Consider the following 20,205-nt stretch of genomic DNA (forward strand, 5'->3'; position numbering starts at 1 on the left):
CTGGAGGAAACACATACAGGGACTGAACTCATTCTTTACATACAGATAATTATAGGCCGTGTGTATTTAGTCCTGTCTATTACCTGGTGATGTGAGGGGCTGGGGAACCTCCATCATGACGTCCTTGTACAGATCTTTGTGTCCTTCTAAATACTCCCACTCCTCCATGGAGAAATAGACAGAGATATCCCGACACCGTATAGGAACCTGACACATACAATAATACCGTCATCCCCCCGATCCCTTCATAGCATTACTGTATAATGTCCCAGCATTCCCAGCAGTGTCACCTCTCCAGTCAGCAGCTCAATCATCTTGTAGAGAAGTTCTAGGATCTTCTGGTCATTGATGTCCTCATGCTTCAGGGGGTGAGGTGGAGGCCCCGTGATTGAGCTCAGGGGTCTTCCCCATCCCTCAGACACAGGATCCTGACAGCGCTCACTAGAGGTCTTCTTCACTAGTGTGTAATCCTGGTTATGGAGAGACAGATTAATATATGTCACTACACACATTTCCAGAGTCCTAACCTCTCCAGTTCTGTCCATCTGTTATTCCCATAGATAATAATGATGTTTGAAAAAGAAGCCATGACCTATCTGGAGAACTCTTGCAGGAGGTGCCATTGATGAGATGCTGCTATCTGCTGCCCAGCCAAAATCATATGGAACCAAAGTATGCTGGAAGGTTGGCAGGGGGAGTGACCTTGTGTGCTTGACTGGATCAGGTGACCCACAGGAAAGACTTCCCTGACATAAAAGCCCTGCATGCCCATCCACGAGGATATTTGGCAGCAGAGAAGGAAATGAGGCACACATTCTACAGAGACACCGCTGAGACCAGTGTGACAGGCCTCAGCGGGGAATCTACACCACCCAGATGTTGGTCACCGTCTGGCAAGGTATGTATTTCCCAGAAAATATCCCCAAAAAGGGCTTACACTCGTCATAGCAAGAAGCTGCGTACTGTGCTGGTCAAGTCTCCGAGGCCCGACTATGCCTGTCAAGAGCTGACGACCATGGTATAGAAGACCGGGCACACTCTTAAATGCAGTGAAGAATTTTAATGCCACTCTGACAAGCAGTGGATACTGCTTCCCGAGGCTAGATACGCCCCCTCACATTTTCTCTGATCCTCCATATAAGGAAACCGTCGTGCCTCCACCATACCCATTCTATTGCACACTAATGAAGGTCTTGACAGACCTAAACGTTTGTGATGTGACTACTGTATGTATTGCACATTAAAATTCTTCACTGCATTTAAGAGTGTGCCTGGTCTTCTATACCATATTCCACAGTTTGGGAACCTACCAGCGGCACCTCCACCACTGGCTGTGCTAGCATTTTCTCTTTTGTAAGAGCTGACGACCAGTCCTCTCCGCCATGAGCCTGAGAAAGTTCCGTCGATGGTCAAGCTGAGAAGACCCATGCGGAGACTGCTACAGGAGAGGCACGCCTGCAATTGAGGAACGCTGCAAGTGAGCAGGGCCGTTGTTTCCAGCTATCATCAATGGTACCGGGATCAGGAGTACAGGTTGGGAGGGGGCCGATTGGTGAGTTATAGGCTCAACGGGCTTTAATACACTATTTCAGGAAGAGACTCTTAGGTCAGAACTCACGTGGTGACTCCCAAGACTTGGCGCACCACCTTTGTGAGGACACTAATGTTTACTAGTGAAAGACTTTCTTGTTTATTCTAAACTTGCTGTTATTCCCTCTACTGAAAAATTGCATAGCTCTAATTGTTTAAAAGTTACTGTTGTATATAAATAGCATTATATCAACCCTTGGCTGTTTCCATCTCGTGATCTCTGCTCGTTGCATCCAGACACCTGTATTACTTTTGGCGTATTCGGCAGGATGCAACATCAGAGATAGATGGCGGACCAGTCTGTGAACTAAGCTCGACAAAGGAAATATACACTTGGTGGCTATGCTCAGCAACCTCCCCAAGTTCACAGGGAGCAGTATGTCGCTGTGGGACTGGGCAGAGATGCTGAAAAGCATGGAACACGTACCCCCTGACCCCTTCCATTCAGGCCAAATTAACCCTCCTGAACCTAGATCGGGAGGCTTGGCAGGCGGTTATGTACCGCCCACCTAGGGATCATGACACTGTAGTTAAAAAAATATAAATTTTGGAGGCTATGCATGGTGACACCACGGATCTAAGGAACATCAGCATGTGGTTGTTCTTGCGGTTCCAAGGGGAAAGTGAGACCATAGCTCAGTATGTTATGCATTGCAGGAAGTCACCGTCCATATCTTCAAGACCCAAGATGGGAATAGAGGACTGGGTCCCTTAGACGAAGTGATGCAGGACCAACTCGTTGCTGGACTGAAGGATCCTTCTCTGAAGCAGATCTTATTGGAGTGTTCATGCCTTAATCCCGGTCTGGGATTCCTTTAGGTCAGGGTCGAAGTTAGAGTCTCGGAGAGAGAGGCCCCTGTTCTCACCGCCGCGGTCCGGAGTCATGAAGTAGTCACCTCTGAGTCAACGCTTACTGATTCCGACTGGGTACGTGAGATACGTCAAGAGATTTGGGACATTCGAGGTGAGCTGTGCAGCATCAAGAGGACCCTTGCCACCAATCCACTAGCTGATCACCTGACCTCACGTGAGAGGAGGTCAGAGCAGGAAAGTCGCTCCTTTCAGACCATACATACGTAGCCCATTAGTGGGATAAGAGCGAGAGTGTTGAACCGGGGTGGAAGGGTGCACATTTCAAGAGACTGTCCAAATCGAGAAAGGAGGAAACGGGAAGCCCATTAAACTAATGCACCCCACGGTCGTGGAGCATACCATGGGGTTTCGAGCCTCAGAGGGAGAAGAGAGAATTCTGAGGATATTGTCTCTGAGAGACCCATTACCTGGGCTGAATTCAATAGGCAACGCATTCACATGTTCTGCCATCCTTTTCTTTAATTTACGTATTGTGCAGCCAATGTATTTAATTGAAAATGGATTAGTATGTGTGCCGAGAATTGGGAGATCAATAGGTGCTACTCTTTCCCCAAGTCTATACATGCTTCCAAAAAGTGATAAAAACACTTGGCTAAGGTGGCATGGCAGGCGAGGAGTGAGGACGCGCTCTGGAGAGCTCCCGCTCCTATACCGGTAACTGACCTGAACAGAGCCCGTTACAAATGCCCTCTACATCGATGCCTACCAGAAGGAGCAGAGGGAGCACGTCCACCGGCCCCGCAGCACCCGACAAGCCTCCCCAGAGCATCTCCCGCTACTTTTCAGGAGCGGGGAGAAAGAAGGCCTCAGGCGCCATGATGGATGCGGCGCGCAGAGCACAGCCGGCCCCGCTGTTAACAGGAGGCAAGGTACAAGAAGTGAGGGCGCAGTCCGGGGAGATGGAGGACCATGGGGGGACCCCTCGGGGATCTGGCAGTGTGATCGCGGAGGCTCCACAGGGGATAAGGCACTCTCCCCATGATGGGATCACTGAGCCCCTGGAGGCCCGTCTCTCACAGGGGAACCCCGCAGACAAATCAATACAACCACGCGCCAGTGAAGCAGGCGGGGGCCCGGAGAGACTTCTGCAGAATTCCCCATGCTATACTTACAGGGAGACATTATTAATCCCCCAGATACCAGTATTAACACCACCAGTGATTCTTCAGCACAGGGGGAAGCTGACTCTATGATAAGAGGGCAAGCAGACCATGCTATGTCACCTGCCCATCAGGCTGGACTGCCATTTAGCACAGCTCCACCACCTGCCTACCAACAAGATGCATCCCTAACACCACAGTGTGGGACATCGGCCCCGCTCTTTACAGGACACTCCGCAGCACCCATAGGGGTCGATTTCAATCTATTATATAACAAAATAAAAGACATCCCGACGAAACAGGATATGGAGCAGTACATTGTTCGCTTGGAATCTTCCTATAAAGCTGAACTTTCCATACTTAAAGATGACATCCAACAATGTGGTGAGAAAGTTGAATCCCATGACCAGCTTCTGGCCTCTCTGAAAGTGGAGGCTCAGGAGAATGTCACAGCCGCTCAAGCTAGACAGCTGCAGACCCTAGCAGAAATGCTGGATGATTCTGAGAACAAGGGACGTAGGAACAACATAAGAATACGGGGGTTACCCGAATCTATACCTCCCCAGGAGTTAAATTCCACTCTGAGAGGCATCTTCAACTCGGTATTAGACAGGCCCCAAGACACTCCACTGGAACTGGACCGTGCCCATAGAGCTTTAGGCCCGCATCCTAGCAAGCAGGACCCACCGAGAGATGTGATATGCCGGGTACATAAATACCAACTTAAAGATGCGGTCATGGGGGCAGCCAGGAGGGCAAAGCCCATAAACCATTTAGACACTCGCATACAGCTTTTACCAGATTTGTCCAGATGGACCTTGCAGAGACGCAGAGCTCTTCGCCCCCCTTTTGGATGAGTTACGGCAGCGTGAACTTTCTTACACCTGGGAGTTTCCGTTTTGTCTTCGAGTTCAGAAGAGGGGAAGGATGCACCGATTGAGCCACCCTAGTGGTATTCCAGCATTTTCGGCCGCCCTAGATATACCTGAGGTGGACATTCCTGAGTGGCCATCCTTACCATCATTCTATAGAATGGAAGAACCTCACAAAGGTCAAGACCCCCAACGACAGCGTCGATGCGGGAGACGGCCCAATGGACATGGTTGCATACATCTAAAAGAGGAAGAAGCTTACTGATCGCCCAGTATTATTCAATTCTCTTATCTGATTTCAAGTGGGAGGGGTCTTGGGGATCATTTCTACAAGTAACGCAGAACTAAAGTTCATATATGCTTATACTATCAGATGATTCCCCTCCTCTACTCCTTCATTTCCCCCCCTTTCTTCCCCTTCCCTCCCCTTGCTCCCCCCCCAATACCGTTAATTTTTCATATTAACTATTCCCACAAGCCTTTAATAGCTGAATAATAGAGTGTCCTATTTTAAGGGAAGACTTGATTCCTAAAAGCTTATACTGTTTCAGGATTATAGGTTGGGGTACCTTTAAACATTGTCAGTTTTGAGGACACTGAAACTAATTACGAAATGGGATGTGTTTACGGCTCATATGTTTCATAGTTAAGTTATATATGGTCTTTATCCATTAGACTCTTTGCTTTAGAGATACGCGACTGCAGGGTGGATTTGATTTAAATCTAACTGATTTAAATCACTAGTCAGTAAGGCTTGATTTAAATCAGTGATTTAAATCAAAGTTTCTACCTAAACTAGTTCTTGCTACTTTAACATGCAAGTAGATGAAGATTTTTAGAATCACTTTTTATATTACTTTTTTCTCCCCAGTTTAATGGGTTAATCATTAATATTTGGACACCACTGTTCTGTTGTACTTAGGAAGGAGAAAAATAATCCTGACCTTAATAACAATTTAAATAGATTTATTCAACTGAAACAATAACAACATTACAGCATAAGTTATTTGCTTAAACAAACATCCATGTTTGTTAACTAATTTGGCTAAACAAAATATATATATATTTTAAGAAACTTAGACTGTCAGCCCAGCCGACACATGAAAAACTTTACTACTGTCCCTGCTGTCCTCTGTAGCTCACTTGTCGTCATCTTCATCATCATCTTCTTCTTTGTTCCTATTCATAATCTGGAAAAGAAAAACAAGCTTTCCTGCTTTATTGGGTCCCAACCGATTTCTCAATTTAGAATGAATGAGTCCAAAGGAAGAGAATATTCTTTCAACGCCTGCAGAAGAAGCTACTGCTGTTAAAAGTGAAATCATTACTTGAACAGTCTCTAAATCCAAGCGCTTAAGTGACTTCCACCAGTTTACTGGTGTGACCTTCCTTAAAATATCTTCAGCAAACATATATTTCTTGAATGGTTCCCCCTTAGCTCTGAAGTTTATTATAGTTGGCATTAAAGATGGATGATTGCTGGATACCCATGTCATAGCTAACTCCTCTTCCTCAGCACTTAGGTTTTGACCCTGATATTGGATATTGACAATATTTGCCAAAAAATGAGCTGGAGTCAGTGCTTGTCCCATTCGTTTGTTTACTGCTTGTAATTTAATTCTGTCCATGTGTAGTTATGTTTTTAAGTGTTCACTCAGTTCCTTCCAAATTTCAACAGCATCCGCAATAAAACAGCTATTTTTCTGTATTTTGCTTAAAGCTTGAGAGATGGGTTTCAGGAAGCTCAGCATATGTTCAACATTTCTCTTAAGCCCAATGTTGAGGATTTTGGCCGTGACAGTGCCATCTATTTTATCTCGATTTTCTTCACAAAGTGTCATCAGAATAGGCCAGTTTTTGATATACTGCTCAAAACAGTCCACCACAGAGTTCCATCTAACATCTTGTGGGAGCGTTAGCTTGGTTCCACCCATCCTTTTCAGAGCTGCTGCAGCAAAATGATTATTACGGAAGTATTTAGCAATTTCAACAACATTAGCCTTTATTTCTGGAACACTTAAGTCTTTGGCTAAGAGGTGCAGCAAATGAGCACTGCAACCATGTTATTAGCAGCTTTGTATTCCCTCCCTGCTCTTCTAAATCTCTTCTCATCTTGGATACGTTTGCAGCATTGTCAGTGACCAAACTGCGCACTAGACATTTGAATTTTTGTTCACATGTCGTTATAGCTTTTACTGCCACTTCTTGTAAGTATTCTGCTGTGTGTGCGCATTTCCTGACGTATCAGTTGTTTGTGCAAGGAAGACTTTACCTTCTTCTGTTGTTATACAAGCACATACAGTAGGATCATTGTGGACATTACTCCACCCATCAATACTTAGGTTAACAATTTTACCCTCCAGAGCTGTTGCACATTGCTCCATTTCTCTGTCATACACTTGATCCAGCAGTTTCCCTGCAACATCAGCTCTGCTGGGTGGACTGTATCCTGGTCTCAGTGACTGAACCATATTAATGAAATGTGGGTTCTCAGTCAGACGGAAAGAAGAGTTCGTTGCATAAATAAACTGGGCAATTTTTTCATCAATCAACTCTTTTTCTAATCTGCTAGTTCTTATCACAAACCTATCTATGGTGGTTCCAGGAGGTAAAGGTTTTTTCTTCCTTTTGGGTGATGGTGATATGTGGCTGTGGGTGTCTGATGATGATGCTGCTGCTGCTAATGAAGCACTATCCTGGATGGATAACTCTGAAACTGTAGAACAGGATGATGGTGATCTTGGAGGTGGATAGTTTCCAGAATCCATGAATTCCCCTAAACAAAAAAAGTAAATGCTGTTATTTTATTGTTTATACAATTTCTGCTTATTGTACACAACACATCACTGCCCCTGCCCCAAAAGGAATATTTGTTTTTCTTCATAACTGTACCAAATGACAGTAACATGCAGTAATAATAAGAAATATAATTTTTCTCACACATGACAGTTCAGTCTTTAGAAATAGGATTCAATAAAAATGTTTACCAACCTGAAGATCCTGCCTGTTCAGAAGTGTTTGTTTGGTCATCTTCATCACCGCACTTCTCATGATGTTGCCTCATTCGCTCCACCAGGCCTTGCATCTCTTTGTTGCATTGTTTGCATTTTGCACGCATGCCTGCCTTACCGATAGGCGAAGGAGCTTCATTAAAATATTCCCAAACTGGGTCTCTTTTACGGCCTGCTGCCATTATAAGGAAAGAATGTAATAAACCTCAGATCGTACACACAAACAGATCCAGACTTGTCTGTCTGTGGCTATGCTGCAGTATTGTGCTCAAAGTTTCACTTTCATTTTCTTGTCTGCTTGCCCTTCCTCCTCCTCACACTTAGATTCACATTCTTCTTGTGTTGTGCAGATCTATTCCACTCCAAACAATCAGAAACATATTGTCTAACTTCTTGGACTTGGCACTGAAGGGGTTGATTCTGTATTCATAGGTTTGTAGAACAATAGGATTAAGGTCTTTTTCTCAACTCTGTTCATGTTGTAACATTTTTGCCGTGAAGAAGAGGCTGGGACCTCTGCGGAGTCAAATTCAGTTTTGAGAACTGCGTAAGTAAAGCGAGCGTCTGTGATAATATAGGAGAGAAACTGCCCACTAATCCTACAGAAACCTCTGGAAGAGCATGGCATTGTGAATGTTACACATAAACAACTCAGCTTTATCTCATGATGGAAGAACCTTTGGATGGTAAAATATTTTCCTCAAAAAGCAGTTTATTGAAAAAAATCCGATTTAAATCAAAAAAATCCGATTTTTTTTAAAAAAACATTGATTTTTATCCACCCTGCACGACTGTTATATCATTACGAGGTCGGAAACCGGAGGAGACGGCATCTCCGACTCCCCTTCTGTCGTACACTTACCCCTCGGAGGGCTGCTTCGCCATTGAGGTGTGCAGCAAGTAACAATTACCTCCACTAGGCTTTAAATTGTTTGTTGGAGTGTGCCTATCCACACTCGTATTGTTAAATTTTCTTTTACCTTTTGTCTTCCTTTAACCCTTATCTATTTTCTTTGATTATATCCACTCCCCCTACTAGCTTCTTCCTCCCCTTTCTACAGCGGGCACTGGACTCAGAAGCCGACCCATCCCTTTTGGCGAAGCTTGCATCCTTGACTCCGGACTACAAATACAATGCCAGGTAAGACTGACACACAAAAGATCATACTGGGCTCCTTGAACACTAGAGGCTTTAATACCCCGCAGAAACGGTCACAAATCCTATATGGTATGCACAAGAAAAGAGTAAATGTACTGATTTTACAAGAGACACACTTTAAAACTGGACATGTCCCTAATATACACGATCGCTATTATACAACCTGGTTCCATAGCGCCAACCCATATTCACGATCCCGAGGTGTGTCTATAGCGCTCCACAAATCCCTCCAGCATACCATGTTGGACACGCTGGTCGATACGGAGGGCAGGTACGTGATCTTGAAAATTCAGATTTTCTCAACAACACATACTATAGCGGGATGGTATGCCCCCAGCCGGGACCAAATTCGAGCGACTAGATCTTTCTTGAAGACAATGGCTGACTTCGCTGAAGGGGTTGTTATATTGGGGGAGACTTTAACTTGACTCTTAACCCAACATTGGACTCCACAGCAGCAAAATCCTACCTAGCTTTGTCAGTTGTCCTCTCTGAAAAGAGACCTTCATGACTTGCGTCTTACTGATGTCTGGAGACTTTTTAATCCCAGCGGGAAAGATTATACGTTCTTCTCCACACCACATAATTCATATGGCAGAATAGATTTCTTCCTTCTTAGTCACTGCGCACTGGCATGGGATCCGAGACCGTCTATTGGAAGTTTCCTGTGGTCGGATCATGCCCCAGTCTTTTTGGACATCAGTCCTCCTGACTCAGTGACGCGACAGTGGACATGGAGATTGAACGATAACCTTTTAAAGGACCCTACTTGTGTGGCCGATGTTAAGACTACCATAGCAGAATTCTTACAAGATCACACACAGGACAACACTGCTATGCCTATCAAGTGGGAAACTCTTAAATGCGTCCTCAGAGGGGTACTTATTAAACATGGATCTCGCCTGAAACAAATGAAAAGTAGGGAAATTATAGACTTCACGGAAAAAATATTAACATTAGAGACGAAACATAAGAAGGATAAGGAGACGTTGACTGAATTGATCAAATGCAGAGACGATCTGAAATCCCTGCTAAATGAGAAGTCCCGACGTCATAAAAATCGCTTTAAGAGTATATTATACGGCCAAGCTAATAAATGTGGACGCCTGTTAGCTAGATTTCTACACCCACGTAGTCAGACCACACACATTCCTTCTCTCCAACGACACCGTGGCCAGACAACATCGAATCCAACGGAAATCCTAGACATACTGCGGCGTTATCATCACACATTGTACAATATTAACGGTGATCACTCCCCTCAATCGCCCCTAGACCCGCAACCACACATAGAATCTTATATACGTGACACAGCCCTTCCGACATTGGCCACAGACTTGACAACATCACTAGATAATGATTTTACGACTGAAGAGATTGATGAAGTCATTCAGAACACCCCGGTGGGTAAAAGTCTGGGACCGGACGGCTGCTCCCCTCATTTCTATAAGATGTTTCGAGAACAACTTAATCCCATTATGATGCTGGTGTTCAATTCCATCGCGATCGACTCCGTTTGTCCCGCAATCCTTAGAGGCTTTTATTACGGTGATACCGATGCCGGGGAAGGATCCTAAAGTAGTAACTAATTACCGCCCAATATCTCTCATTAACATTGACGTAAAACTATATGCAAAAATCTTGGCAAATCGATTGGCCCCTCTTTTACCTTTAGTAGTACATTCGGACCAGGTGGGATTCGTACGGGGAAGAGAAGCGAGAGATGGTATAGGTAAGACTCATTTTGACTGCACATGCTAAATTAAAACGTAAGCCACTGGCTTTGCTGTCGATTGATGCAGAGAAGGCCTTTGACCGTGTACACTGGGACTTCATGCTTTTGGCCCTACGACAGGTGGGCTTTGGGAATCGCGGCTCTTTATTCCGGCCCTTCAGTGAGGGTTAAAGTCAATGGGGCAATGTCGGATTCTATAGCCATTGGGAACGGAACCCGACAAGGTTGCCCTTTGTTGCCCCTTTTATACGCGATAGTTATGGAACATTTAGCGGTGGCGATCAGGAAGAACCCCAGTGTGCACGGTCTATGGGTGGACCATGTTCATTATAAGGCCTCTCTTTATGCAGATGACCTCCTTCTGTACATATCCCAGCCACACATTACCCTCCCATCATTGATGGAAGAGTTTCAAAAATATGGAGCAACTTTAAGATTAATTTTCAGAAAACTGAAGCCCTTAACATATCTTTGGGATAGACAGAACTTACAAGAATCATGTGAAACTTCCCCTTTCAGTGGAAATCCGGGGCCATTCAATACTTGGGCGTTCAAATTCCTACCGACATGACTGACCTGTACAAATTAAATTATCTGCCCCTCTTGGAATCGACCCTGAAACGTTTGAGGGAGTACGGATGGAAGAATATCTCATGGTTTGGCAGGATGAACTCATTTAAGATGGATATTCTCCCCAGGTTTTTATACTTGTTCCAGGTGGTTCTGATTGCACCACCGAAAGCATTCTTCCAGACCAATAGATCTGCGCTGACCCGTTTTATCTGGCAGACCTCTAAACCCCATCTAAAATACTCTATCCTGACTGCCCCGAAGTCCAGAGGCGGCGCAGGCCTTCCTGACCTGGAACTATACCATAGGGCCTCCAGACTGGCACGATTATTTGATAGGCAATTCGGTCACCATTCTAAACAATGGGTTCAGCTGGAACAGACATCTTTTAATATTCCATTGCGCCACCTTCCATGGATCCGGCGCTATGACTTGGTTGCAAATGACTCTGAGGGACCTACTGGTTTCTTGACTCAACAAGTTTTACAGATATGGAACCATTTTAAAACTAAAAAGAAATTGACCAGCACTCTGAATCCGTTGACACCAATATTTGGTAACCCGGATTTTCCTCCAGGGTGTCACAGAGACCAATTTCTGGGTTGGCATAGAAGTAGTGACTTACGTCTGGGATAAGTGTTGGTGGAAGGGAATGTTCCGTCTTGGGAAACCTTATGGGAAAAGTTCCCCACTAGGGCGCTCTCCTGGATGGAATACAATCAGCTGAAATCGTTTATCCGGGGACATTTGGTCGACCGTACTTCTCGCCCCCCCATGACATGGTTGGAAAATTTACTACAACAACAGGACCCTCCCTCTCATCTGATTTCTCTCTTATACAAGGAATTCCATGCAGGAGACTCGGACGGGGCCTCGAGCTACATCCGAGTGTGGGAAGAGGAGATGGGATATAAATTTTCAGCTGAAGACCTTGACAAAGCTTACCTCTTTATGCATAAAATGTCTCCGGCTGGGGGCGCACAGGAGAAAAATTTTAAGATACTGACCAGGTGGTACCTGTCCCCCGTCAGACTAAAGTCTATTTTCCCGTCGGTAGACGATACCTGCTGGCGATATGAAGCCGAGAGAGGCACACTATTCCATATCTGGTGGCAGTGCCCTGCTATACGACCCTTCTGGGAAAAGGTGTTTGGGGCTTATCAAAAAATTTCTGGAAAATACGTTCCCCCCTCCCCGCAAATTGCCATCCTATCAATCCTTCCAGGTCCCATATCCACTCAGAAAAGAAACCTTCTCCAATTTTGCATTACCGCGGAGCGCATGGTAATCCCACGCCACTGGCGCACGACGACACCACCGACTATGGCAGAATGGGTGTCAGAATTTGCAGACATCTTCCGTATGGAGGAACTGTTGGCCGAAATGGAGGGTGATAGCACTCGTTTGGTCCGAGTGTGGCAGCCTTGGATATTATTCAAAGAAACTCCCGGACTACCTCGATTGGTCGAGGGAGCTCCTTAGAGGCCGGCTCGGAGGTCCGAGACCCGCTCTCCCCCCCCCCCCCCCCTTTCCTTCTCCCCACCATACTCCCTGTGAGTTTCTTCTTCCCCTTTCTAACTTCTTTTCTTCACTGTTCGTTGAAGTACACCCCCGCTGGTTACATGTAAGATATGGTTAGCCATGCCTGCAATTATTATTTTCTTATATTCGTTTACTGATGATGCTGCCGTGCCGGTAGACACAGGGGATGGCATGACATCTCTCCAGGCTGTTATCATGTACACGAGTAAACATTGTATAAAGAATGTTCATACAGCTGAGTCTATCAATCCATAGTGACGAATACATGTTTGTTCTCTGGCACACGGTAGTATTGATGAATATGCACCGATCTTCATCCAACTGAGGCGATATGAGCCCTAGAGCCGGAAGATATCTCGTCTTTACAAGAGACTGACTATATTGTAACCTAACACGGCATAGTGTACAATGTTTGTTGTCTTGTATGTTATTATGTCTAATTGTTTTCAATAAAACAGATTCAACATAAAAACACTTGGCTAAGCTGCAAAGGTTTTCTTTTTTTAAAATGTGCATGTCCCAAATGCAACATGTGACAATATAATTCCGGTGGTTTGATTATGGAGGGTTTTTTTTTGTTTTTTCTCTCCTTGGGATCTAGCTTGGTCATTATGCAAATTATTCACAAAATATGATTGATTGCTAACATGTGTGTTCATTGATCAACGGTTGGTTGCCATTTGTTTTTATACCATGTATCATAAGGAATCTGTATCTCAGTGAATAAACGCTTTGGCCAAAAACGCGTTGAGATGTATCCCCAACCTGTATACTCTTTTAAGATATTTGAAATAAATTTGATGATTTTATCTATTTTTGGGACTCGCCAAAATTTCTTTCCTATGATAAGTCGCAAGTCACGACTATTGGCTGGAGACCCACTACATTGCAAGACGGACTGAATCATAACATAGGACAAGGTAAGGCTTTCTGATTGTTTTACCTTATAGATGAAGAGCTTGTGGGTGATGGGATATTGGATTTTAGGCAGTTTGCCGTGACTGTGGTAACCGCTCAGGACTCTAGAGAAGAGCCCAGACTCACCCAAATTATTGGCTATTCAAGTGACGTCTGGATACACCTGAAACAGTCCGATCCGGAGCCGGCAAAGCTGAGGAAGTGGGTCGCTCTGGTGCAAAGGCCTGATCAGGAAGCTAGGGCTGCTTCACCCCAAGTACCCTGCATACCTTGGGCCAGTGGGAAAGGCTCTTCCTGAAAGATGGCCTGCTGTGCCGAAGTATTCAACTCCCTCGAGAATTTGATGTTACCTGGCAAGCAGTGGCTCCAGAAGCGCCGATAGTACATCTGGCTAAAGAAGCTCCTGAGATGGGGGTCCACTTTTGTGTAGAAAAGACATTTCGGTGGCTGCAATGGCTGGTGTACTGGCCTCTTCTGCGGCAGAAGGTTGAAAGAGTTTGACGAATATGTCACCAGTGTGAGCTGAACAAACCCTGAAACGGAGGGCTCCCATTCAGGCTATTCAAGCTTCTGCAGCTTTTGAGGTCCTGAGGAACGACTATCTGATGATCGGAATGTCATACAATGGCTACGGGTATTGCTTGGTGATGACTGATCACTTCACCAAGTTCGTGATGGTGACTCACACCCTGGATCAGTCAGCCGAATCTGCAGCCATAGCCATCTGTCAGGACTTCATTCGCATATAAGGATGCCGAAGCGAATTCACTCTGACCAAGGGGCCTACTTCTAGGGGCGAGTGATGGCTGAACAGTATTGTGTCTAAGGAAACGACAAATCCAGAACCTGGTTGAGCAAAAGTTTTGGGAAGTGAAATATTCAAATTGCTCCCCAGTGTCAGGACAACTTCAGCCAGGGGACTGTATTGGTGCAGGACAAATAACCTGGGAACAAGCTGGATCATCGTTGGTGAGGAAGATTCACCCGAATAACTAAGTCTATAAGGTTTTTCCTGAGGGAGATGACGCCTCGGGTGTTGCACAGAAATATGTTGCGACCCTGCTCTTCTGAAGCAGAAGACTGTAACGAGACAGGGATCCCAATAGAAGTGGCTGAGGTCACGCAAAGCGGAGTCTTAGAGGAAGAATGGCTTGCAGGGCCGATGAGTTCACCAGAGATGCCGTTGCCGATTTCGAGTGTGAGAGAAAACTGACTTGGTGTCAATTTACCACCTCCAGTGGCTGAGTCTCCAAGTACCTCAGACGCGCCTCTACAGGAAGAGCTCAGCAGGACTGAGCTGGCCAATACCGGAATTCCCCCTGTCTAGTCCCACATACAGCAGAAGACAAAGGAGTGCGTTCAACTGTTAGCCAAATTCGGCCTACCTGTGGGGAAATATCGAACTTGAAAGAATTACACTTGCCCGAGGACTGGCGAGCAAAAAGGGAGGAGGAATGTAACAAAAAAGCCATGACATATCTGGAGGACTCTTGCAGGAGGTGCCATTGATGAGGGACTGCCATCTGCTGGCCAGCTGAAATCAAGTGGAAGCAGAGTATGCTGGAAAGTTTGCAAGGGGAGTGACCTCTTGTGCTGGACTGGATCAAGTGAACTACAGGAAAGACTTCCCTGCTATAAAAGCTCTGCGTACCCATCCATGTGGAGAGTTGGCGCCAGGGAAGGTATCGGGGCAGACATGCTCCAGAGACACCGCTGAGACCAGCATTGAAGGCCTCAGAGGGGAGTCTACGCCACCCAGATGTTGGTCACAGTCTGGCAAGGTCTGGATTCCCCAGAAGATTTCCCCAACAATGGCTTTCACTGGTTAGAGCCAGAAGCTGCGTTCTGTGTTGGTCAAGTCTCTGAGGCCCGACTATGCCTGTCAAGAGCTGATGCCCAGTCTTCTCAGCCTTGAGCCTGAGAGACTTCCGCTGATGGTCAAGCTGAAAAGACCCGTGCGAAAACTGCGACAGGAGAGGCACACCTGCAATTGCTGAAGAAAGGTACAAACGAGCAAGGCCGTCACTTCCAGCTATCATCAACTGTACCGGGGTCAGCTGGGATTAGGATTACAGGTTGGGAGGGGGCCGGATGGAGTGTGGGAGGCTCAATGGGCTTTAATAGACTACGTGAGGCAGAGACTTTCGGCCTAGCGGGAAAACTCGGTGATCCCCACTAGGGCCAGAGACTTTGAGTGAGAACTCACTTGGTGACTCCCAAGACTGGGCGCACCACCTTTGTGGAAAGGACTCTAACACTAAACAGTGACTTTCTTGTTTATTCTAATCCTGTTGTTATTCCCTTTACTGTAAAATTGCACAGCTACTAACACGAATTGATTAAAAGTTACTGCTGTATATAAATAGCATTATATCACCCCCTTGGCTGTTTCCACCTCGTGATCTCTGCTCGTTGCATCCAGACGCCTGCTGTTATGAATGGGTCACCGAGGAGAAAAAAAACAAAACAAGCTAAGCCACAGAAAACCAGAGAAGTTGGTAACTATGCAGATTGCAGATCCCTGATCTTACCACACTAGCAGTAGCCGTGGAGCGTGCCTACGATGTTCCTAGACGCCTCTTCACGGCCGGAGGACTACATAAGCCTAAAGCAAGAAAAGGGAAAACTAACTGCCCCAGAGCAGACCCCAAAGGAATAGACAGCCCCCACACATGTATTGACGGTGAAACAAGATGAAGGCACAAACACAGGCAGGAAAATAGGCTGAGCAAATGATGGTGTGCAAACCAACTAGACGGGAAAGGAAAGGCAAGTCACTGTCTGCAACCTGCAAAAAACCCTACAAAAATAATGTCCAACACTTCTGATAGCAAAATTAACCCTGAAGTCACTAGACTTCTCCAACTATATCAGCACTCTGGAATATTCTGAGACAGAGCAAAAAGAGACCGAACTAGTAAGGGACAAAAAGACAATTGGCAAAATACTGATAAATAAGAGTGGAAATTCAGCACAGCCCCAGCCGGGGCTGGCAGACCACACAAAAAACTGAATAGACCAACAAAAATCAAGTGTGAACATTAGCAGAAAAACTTAGCTTTAGATGACTGGAACAGAGCTGAAAACCAAGAGCTGACAAGCCAGAAGGAATCACCAGCAACTGAATAGGACGTCGGCTGTCTTAAATCCAATCTAAGAATCCTGAGATCCAATCGTCATCCTCATTCTCAGGTCGCAGATCTCCACCGATCAAACCAGTCGCACCACCTCCCGAACCAGAGAATGAACTCACAATAGCCTGCATTACAATGTAATTTGATGTCATCAGAAACTCTCACCTCTCCAGTAAGCCGGAAGAGGATCTCTAGGGTGAGCTGTAACATCCTCTCCGCCATCTTGTCTCTGTCCATATCCTTCCTTGAAGTGTCAAGACAGATTTTGTAGTAGATGTCAATGTAAAAGATAAAATTTATCAGGAACCTGAATGGAAAGAAGGTGAGATTATGTACAATCATACAAAATACTATGGAAAAAACCCCAACAAATTACTGGATTGGTGCTGATAGCTGAGAGCAATAACCTGATATGTAAAATTCAAATTGTAACACCATTACAGGCACCTCTTCATGGTCTTCCCTCTCCCTCCATGCAGGGACGCCAGATTATTCAATACCCCAGGAACGCAGCGTGGTTACCTTCTTCCTGGCCTCTGTGTGTGCACTGCACGCTCCCGTCTTCTTATGGGGGTAGCTTTTGCTACCAGGAGCCCAACCAAACCCCAAAAACATGCACGAATCCCACCCACAGTGAGGAGCCCACCCAGACCCCAAAAGCGTGCATTAACCCCCCCCGGGAGCACAACCAGTCCTTACAATAATAATAAATTTTATTTCTGTAGCGCCGACATATTCCGCAGGACTTTACATTTCACAGGGGACTTGTACAGACAATAGACATTACAGCATAACAATAATCACATAGATTATAACAAATACCAAGAGGAATGAGGGCCCTGCTCGCAAGCTTATAGTCTATGAGGAAAGAGGTAGACACGAAAGGTGGGTGGTAACAGTTGCCCTGATTGTATGGACCAGCCATAATGTTAAGTGTGTAACACTACGGATACAGAGGGCTAATGGATGCATAAAGTATGTGGGAGAATGATGGGGGGAACCTGGATATGGTAAAACTTTTAGCTGTGCCACATAGGGATAGATTAGGTTAATGTGCTGAGGCGGTAGGCCAGTCTGAATAAATGCGTTTTTAGGGCATGCTTGAAGTTGTAGGGATTGGGGACTAATTGTAGTGACCTGGGAAGTGCATTCCAAAGAATTGGCGCAGCACGTGTAAAGTCTTGGAGACGGGAGTGGGAGGTTCTGACTATTGAGGATGCTAACCTCAGGTCATCAGCAGAATGGAGGGCGCGGGTAGGGTGGTATACTGAAACAAGGGAGGAGATGTAGGGTGGTGCTGACCCATGAAGAGCTTTGTGGGTGAGGATAATAAGTTTATACTGAATTCTGGAGTGGATGGGTAGCCAGTGTAATGACTGGCACAAGGTAGAGGCATCGGTGTAACGATTGGTGAGGAATATGATCCTGGCTGCAGCATTCAAGACAGATTGGAAAGGGGAGAGTTTGGTAAGAGGGAGACCGATTAGAAGGGAGTTACAATAGTTGAGACGAGAATGAATAAGAGAAACAGTAAGAGCTTTTGCAGAGTCAAAAGTAAAAAAAAAAGGTTGAATTCTATTTTTGAGATGCAGCTAACAAGAGCGAGCCAGTGATCGAATGTGGGGGGCAAAGGAAAGCTCGGAATCAAGTATCACCCCAAGACAGCGGGCATGTTGCTGGGGAGTAATAGTAGAACCACACACGGAAATGGCAGTGTCGGGTATAGGTACATTAGTAGAGGGAGGAAACACCAGGAGTTCAGTCTTTGACAGGTTCAGTTTCAGATATAGTGAGGACATGATGTTAGACACAGCGTTTAGACAATCGCCGGTGTTTTCTAGAAAGGCTGGCGTGATGTCAGGTGAAGAAGCGTATAATTGGGTGTCATCAGCATAGAGATGGTACTGGAAACCAAATCTACTGATTGCTTGACCAATAGGGGCATTATACAAAGAGAAGAGGAGGGGGCCTAGAACTGATCCTTGGGGGACCCCAACAGTAAGGCTACTTTCACACATCAGGTTTTCGGCGTCAGGCGCGATCCGGCGTCGTGCCGGAACGCCGGATCCGGCAAATGTTTTGTAAAACCGGATGTGACGGATCCGGTTTTCTGCCGGATCCGTCTTTTTCTTGACAGACAAAACCGGATCCGTCTCATCCGGTTCATCCGTTTTTCGACGGATTACGCCGGATCCGGTTTTTAAAATTGACCCTTGTGGCCTTCCGAACGGGATTGGCTACTGGAAAACTATATATAGCATGTTCCTACAGCCCTTCTTTGACAGGTTGTAGAGGAGAAAGTGCAGGTTGGAGAGAAGAGCAAGTTACTGGTGAAGATGGATGTTGTCATTGGAAATATTTTGAAGAATTTGGCGGATTTTATAGCGGAGGCGAATCGTTTGAGGGTGATTGTTCTGGAGAAGGAGAGAGCGAGACAGCAGCGCATCAGGCATCGTAGACGACGTTTGTGGATCCACCCCATCACAGCCAAGAGAATGACGCGTGGGGTCTATTCTACACTCTGCATGGACCTTCGACGAAACCCGGATAAATTTTTTGGCTATGTTAGGATGAAAATGGAGAATTTTGATTACTTGGTGGAGCGCATTGCACACCTCATAAGAAAAGCGGACACCTATTGCCGCTTCTCTGTTTCACCCGCAGAGCGTCTGATGGTGACTTTAAGGTAAGCCACATTTATTGGATGTGATCGCATCAGAGCACACTTTCACTGCAATCTTGTTGGTGGTAGTTTGTATCTCCAAGTGTTATAGCTCAGTTTTGGTATGTAATGCTGTGATTTAAAACTAATTTATTGTTTTTTAATTCCCCACAGATTTCTTGCAACTGGAGAATCCCTTTCGTCACTGCATTTCCAGTACAGACTCGGGATTTCCACCATATCTGGAATTGTGAAGTACACATGCCGTGCACTGTGGGACTCCTTAGCTGAAGAGTTTTTACCAGAGCCCACAACAGAGAGGTGGATTGAAATTGCTGACAAGTTTCAACAGATATGTCAGTTTCCCAACTGCTTGGGCGCTGTGGACGGGAAACATATCCGCATTGTAAAGCCAGCTGGATCGGGATCGGAATATTTCAATTACAAGAAATATTTTTCAATTGTCCTCATGGCCATCGCTGACGCGGAATACAAATTTATGGCTGTTGATATTGGGGCCTATGGCCGCTCCAATGACTCTCAAGTTTTCAAACTGTCTGCCATGGGGCGTAAACTGTATGGAAACACCTTCCAGTTCCCACCACCTAGACCGCTGCCGCAAACATCTGGTCCACCTATGCCATTTGTCTGTGTAGGGGATGAAGCCTTCCAGCTGTCAGAACACCTTTTGAAACCGTACTCTAGCAGAGGATTGACAAGACCAAAACGCATTTTTAATTACCGCCTCACAAGAGCAAGAAGAATGGTTGAATGTACCTTTGGTATTCTGACAGCCAAATGGCGGGTCCTATTGACTGCGATCAACCTCAAGACAGAAACTGTGGACGAGGTGATCAAAGCTTGCGTGGTACTCCACAATTTTGTTATCTGCAAGGAACTCATTTCCATTGAGGACACCTCTGAAGAAACCACCTTGCAAGATTACCATGACATTACCACTAGAAGTTCTGTGACGGTTTCAGTAATGAGGGACAATTTTGCACTATACTTTATGTCACCTCAAGGCAGAGTACACTGG

At 45.6% G+C, this 20,205-nt stretch overlaps 2 protein-coding genes across 2 annotated transcripts in view; one reads left to right on the forward strand and one right to left on the reverse strand.

Moving 5' to 3' along the window:
* The window catches only part of LOC141094226 (uncharacterized), a 754,752-nt gene that overhangs the window by 663,827 nt on the left and 70,720 nt on the right, over window positions 1–20,205 (forward strand). The gene's annotated exons all lie outside the window — the stretch shown is intronic.
* LOC141094300 (uncharacterized) overlaps window positions 1–20,205 on the reverse strand; it is a 62,935-nt gene that overhangs the window by 38,394 nt on the left and 4,336 nt on the right. The window contains exons 2-4 of the mRNA XM_073580137.1: window positions 16,670–16,811; window positions 291–470; window positions 84–207 (exon numbers count right to left, since the gene is read on the reverse strand). Of these exons, the coding sequence (XP_073436238.1) occupies window positions 84–207; window positions 291–470; window positions 16,670–16,741 (376 nt within the window). The 5' untranslated portion in view covers window positions 16,742–16,811. The remainder of the gene's footprint in view (window positions 1–83; window positions 208–290; window positions 471–16,669; window positions 16,812–20,205) is intronic.

Source organism: Dendrobates tinctorius, unplaced genomic scaffold, assembly GCF_039654945.1.
Source record: "Dendrobates tinctorius isolate UK_male_01 unplaced genomic scaffold, ASM3965494v1 ptg000063l, whole genome shotgun sequence".
Lineage (NCBI taxonomy): Eukaryota > Metazoa > Chordata > Amphibia > Anura > Dendrobatidae > Dendrobates > Dendrobates tinctorius.